The sequence below is a fragment of the Chinchilla lanigera genome, unplaced genomic scaffold (assembly GCF_000276665.1).
Source record: "Chinchilla lanigera isolate Chin_1 unplaced genomic scaffold, ChiLan1.0 scaffold00067, whole genome shotgun sequence".
NCBI classification, from domain to species: domain Eukaryota; kingdom Metazoa; phylum Chordata; class Mammalia; order Rodentia; family Chinchillidae; genus Chinchilla; species Chinchilla lanigera.
Genome location: NW_004955468.1, coordinates 2,868,429 through 2,873,333, shown reverse-complemented (window position 1 = coordinate 2,873,333; position 4,905 = coordinate 2,868,429). Strand labels below are relative to the sequence as shown.

Genomic DNA, 4,905 nt, shown 5'->3' with positions numbered 1-4,905 from the left:
CCTACATTTCACCTAACTAGTTGTTTTTAAAAAATGTGTCTGTGCCTGCCCCCCCCATCAGTTTATCATTAACAAAGACAGAATATTTTTTAAAATTATTATGGGAAATTTCAAACATAAAAAGTGGAGTAAAGTGCATTTTGAAGCCAGTGTCCCCATCACCTGGTTTCAACCAGCTCGGTGCGCCGCCCCTCCGCTGGGCCACATTCTTCCTGCAGGCCGTTGAGGCACATTCTAGACAGCAAGTCCTTTGCCTGTAAATACTAGAACACACATTTCTCTGTGCGATAAGAACGTTGTTTGAAAAACACAGTTGGTCACGTTATGTGATGTCGTCCCATCTCTCAGGAGAGCAGTCACACCCACACCCAACCTCCTGTTGCTTTAAGGGGGAGGGGAGGGGAGGGGACAGGGAAAGAATTCTCATGAAACGACCACTATGGAGCCTTCTTTGGCCCTCCCGCCATGGATGTATCTGGCAAAATTCACCCCAGTTCCTTCATAGCTACCAGTGCCCCCCATCTGTGCCTTGATGTCCCTGGTGATACTGACCATCTCAATCTCTCTCCTCTCCCCTGTCTTCTCTCTCGCTCTCCCCAAGCCAGTTATGAATTTGTTATCTTCTAACATTTTATTATAAAATATTTCAAACATCCAGAAAAGCTGGACAACTTAACCCGTCACCCAGATGTGACCATTTACAATGCCTATACCCTAGGCAGAAAGTTTATTACTTTTTCAGCACCACTGAGGCTAGAACCCAGGGCCTCGTGTGTGCCAGGCAAGCACTCCGCCACCGAGCCACACACACCCCTGCCCCCACGGGGCTGCATCTCTGCGGGGTGTGGCTGCACAGGGGCTGTCCCGACTGCCGCCCCTCCCTGTGTCTCTCCCCAGTACCTGGTGCTGATGCTCATCGTCTACATCTTCGAGTGCGCCTCCTGCATCACATCCTACACCCACCGCGATTACGTGAGCAGACACACAGGGCGGGCTTGGCTGGGGCGCCAGGGTTCGACCTCTCCTCCCATCCAGCCGTGCCGGCCTCTGCTCTTCCCAACCCTGGCAGATGGTGTCCAATCCATCCCTGATCACCAAGCAGATGCTGACCTTCTACAGCGCCAACACGGACCAGGGCCAGGAGCTGACTCGCCTTTGGGACCGCATCATGATTGAGGTGGGCACTAGGGCTGTGGTGCAGCTGAATGCAACAGGGCTTGCCCGGCTTGTTTGAGGCCCTGAGTCTCACCTCCAGCACTGTAAAGAAACAAAACAGGCAAACAGACAAAAAACATGGCTGAGGTGGGTGCGGATTCTGGGAAGACTTGGGGCTCTGTCTGTCCACAGAGATGGAAAGGGATCCCACCATGCCCACTTGTACAGGAGTAAGGGCTAGAAAGATGGCCACACGTAGATCCCTGTGGGGTAAGAGAGCTTTGATCATCACCATTTTCCAAGAGTGAACAGGCTCAGAAAGGGAAGGTCACTTGCCAAGGATCATTTGATTGGTAAGTGACAGAGCTGGATTTTGTACCTGGCACTCTAGATCCATACCACCCCCACATTAATAGTAATACATGATAATAATGATAATAACAACCATAATAGCACACTGTTATTGAGCACTGTTGAAAGCATTTGTACAATTTATATAATCCTCACAATCATGCCTTGAGGGAGGTCAGCTTTTTCTCAGTAGGAAACTGAGGCCAGGGGTTGCTGGCTACAACCTCATGAAGTCACACAGCTGAAGAGTCACAGAACTGGAAGGATCCAAAGCCAGGCCACCAGGTTCCAGAAGCCACGTTCTTACTTACGTTCAGCGTGATATTGCATGAGAAGAGGATGAAATTAAAGACTCCAGCGAAACTGAGGTCCCAACTCAGTCCGAGTCACACAGCTGGCCAAGAGCTGAACTGTGTTTGAAGGATGCTCAAGCCTATTGGGGTTTTTTTTTAGGGGGGGGTGTTGTTTGTTTGTTTGTTTTCTTTTTGTCTTTGGTGTTAGGGATTGAACTCGGGGTCTTTACACTGAGTTACATCCCCAGCCCTTTTTATTTATTTTTAAAATTTTAACAGGGTCTCATTAAATTGCCCAGGCTAAGCTCAAACTTGAGATCCTCTTGCCTCAGCCTCCCAGAATGCTGGTATTCCAGGGCCAGCCTATGTTTTCATGATTCAGGTGCTACAAACTATACACCCCCTGGGCGTAGGAAAATGGAGAAATCTGTCTTTTGGGGTCATTTTTGTCAGCATAGTTGTCTGCAAAATAATTTTTTAAAAAGTCTCAAGTGTGGGTTTGGTCCAAATCCCCCATCAGCTTACCAGTCCTGAACAGGTTGGGTCCGGCTGGGTCGAAGGCCATCTCTACCTCAGCTTGCTGGGTGACCTTAGGTGTGAGACTGCCCTCTCTGAGCTCTAGCCTGCCTCACCCTCACCCATCTCTCCAGCAAGAGTGCTGCGGCACGTCTGGCCCCATGGACTGGGTGAACTACACATCGACCTTCCGGGCAGCCACTCCGGAGGTGGTGTTCCCCTGGCCCCCGCTGTGCTGTCGCCGGACAGGAAACTTTATCCCCCTCAACGAAGAGGGCTGTCGAGTGGGCCACGTGGACTACCTGTTCATCAAGGTGGGCTCCTCACCTCTGCGCACCTGCCTCTCCATCCCTCCCTGGTCTCTGCTCCTCTCTGGTACTCACTTTTTCCTTCTCACTCTCTGTCTGTCTGTCTCCCCCTCTCTCCTCCCCTCTCTCTCGGCCTCCCCTTCCCTGCTCTCTCCGCTCTCCCTGCAAGTTGGCAGAATGCTCACAGCTCTGCCTGACCCACACCTGGCTCCTGCAACTTGTCCAGCTTGTCCAGAAATGACAGCAACAACCACCACAGCACAATGCCAGTGATGACCCTCATGCGTTGAGCTTTTCCTTTATGCCACGTGTTCTTTTCAGTGTTTTCAGTTTTTATCTTATTTAATCATCGCCACAATCTTATGAGGTAAGGATTGCAATGACCCCATTGTACAGAAGGTAAGACTGAGAGGTCACTCACTAAATCGGCAGGAAGCTGGGATTTGATTTTGGACAGTCAGGAGCCAAAGAGTTCTTTTGACTATGCAAGGCCAGCTCAGAACCAGGGAGAGGAATAGGAAGGTAGACTACAGTCAGGTTTGGTGGTGCATGCCCATAGTCCTAGCACGTTGGCAGGCTGAGGCAGGAGGATCAAAAGTTTGACCCCAGTCAGGGCAACTTAATGAGACCCTGTCTCAAAATTTTAGAAATGGTTTTTAAAAAGGAGTAGGGATGTTAGCTCTGTGCAAAGGGCCTGGGTTCTGTCCCCATTACTGACTAAAAAAGAAAAGGGAGGGCAGACAGGAAAAGAACCGGTCGCACTGGCCCCTCTGGCTGCTTTCGGCTGCTTGGGGGCCCTACAGCAGCACCTCTTAGCTCAGTTGTCCTCAGAAGTGGGCAGGAGAAGACAGCCATGCCTACCTCACTGCAGAGCACGCGTGCATCGTCTCGTGGAATCCTCGCCACTGTCCTCAAGATCGCCACTTCACGGATGGGGAAACTGAGGCTGTGAGCGGCAGAATCACATTAAGCCCTGCTGCCTAGTATGGCAGAGCTGGCCTCCAGCACAGTCCTCAGCGCATAAGCTCCAAACCAGGGCGGGGCTGCATGAAGGGCCCGGGGCCCCACTCCAGCTCACCTACAAATGAGCAGGTGTCAGAACCGGACGGCAAACCCTTGAGCTTGGGTTCAGTGTCACCTCCCAGGCCCCTGAGGCTTTTCTGGGACGGAGACACTGCCACAATGCCTACTGCAGAGGTGGGGAAAGTGGGCTCGGGAAAAGAAGTGACCTCCCCAGGGGCTCACAGTGACTGGCCTTTGACTGCCAGAATCCTGGGTATCTCCAATCCCAGCTCTCCCCTACCCAGGGCTGCTTCGAGCACATCGGCCATGCCATCGACAGCTACACCTGGGGCATCTCGTGGTTTGGGTTTGCCATCCTGATGTGGACGGTGAGAGGCAGCAGCCTGCGGGCCGGGAGGGACACGGGAGCGGGCCGGGAACCCCCATCTCACTGCCTTCTCCCCAGCTCCCGGTGATGCTGATAGCCATGTATTTCTACACCACGCTCTGAGGGAGGCGAGACAGGCCACGCGTGCTCCTCGGCCTCTGGGCCTCCTGCTGCCTCCTGTGGGGCCTGCACGGCTGCCTCACCCCCTCCCTGCCCGCCTCCCTCGAGGCCCCTTCTGCACCTACAACCCCGGGCCCCACCTGGCCTCCGCTCCTCCCTGTCCCTCCCTAGGCTACTTCTGTGTGTCAGGTGTTGCCAGTGTTTCCAACTAGTTTGGGATTGTCTGCCTAAGCTCGTGCAGCCTGGGATTGCCAGGCAAGGAGGGACACGTTCTGTCACAGTCACTTTCCTGTCCCCGTCATCACCCAGTACAGGGCTGAGCATGGACTGAATGTTCAATAAATACGGGCTGATTGAATGAATGGGTGGATGAATTTGTCTTCTTTTGGGGCACGGCTGAATGAACAAAAACACTCCCAAATGAAGGCGACAGAATCCTAGCCGACACTGGAATATTTTGGTTCACGTCCCCGAGTCAGAAGCACTGGGTTCAGGCATGTCAGGATCTGGAGTTCCCAGTCCAGGTGACTGGGAAACCTGCTTCCTTCTGCGGCAGGATTTCTTGGGCAACACCATTCGTCCATCTTTATAGCTAAGCAACACAGCAACCAGAAAGTGAAAGCGCCTCTCTCCCACTGCTTTAGCCAGGCTTAGGAATGACATCTCACTGTCTTGGTTTAGGTACTAGGCTCATCCTTTGGGTAAGGAAGAGTCACTAAGTATGACTCAGTGTCCATTGATCTCCCTCCTTCATTTCCCCACCTCTGTTGGG

General features: G+C 52.6%; 1 protein-coding gene across 3 annotated transcripts in view; it reads left to right on the top strand.

Annotated features, from left to right (window-relative positions):
* Window positions 1–4,495, top strand: part of Upk1a (uroplakin 1A) — a 9,680-nt gene extending 5,185 nt beyond the window's left edge. For all 3 annotated transcript variants that reach the window (XM_013522337.1, XM_013522338.1, XM_005399977.2), the window contains 5 exons: window positions 898–972; window positions 1,070–1,177; window positions 2,450–2,629; window positions 3,931–4,014; window positions 4,092–4,495. In XM_013522337.1, coding sequence (XP_013377791.1) covers window positions 898–972; window positions 1,070–1,177; window positions 2,450–2,629; window positions 3,931–4,014; window positions 4,092–4,136 — 492 coding nt within the window. In that variant the 3' untranslated portion in view covers window positions 4,137–4,495. The remainder of the gene's footprint in view (window positions 1–897; window positions 973–1,069; window positions 1,178–2,449; window positions 2,630–3,930; window positions 4,015–4,091) is intronic.
* The last annotated feature ends 410 nt before the right edge of the window (window positions 4,496–4,905 follow it).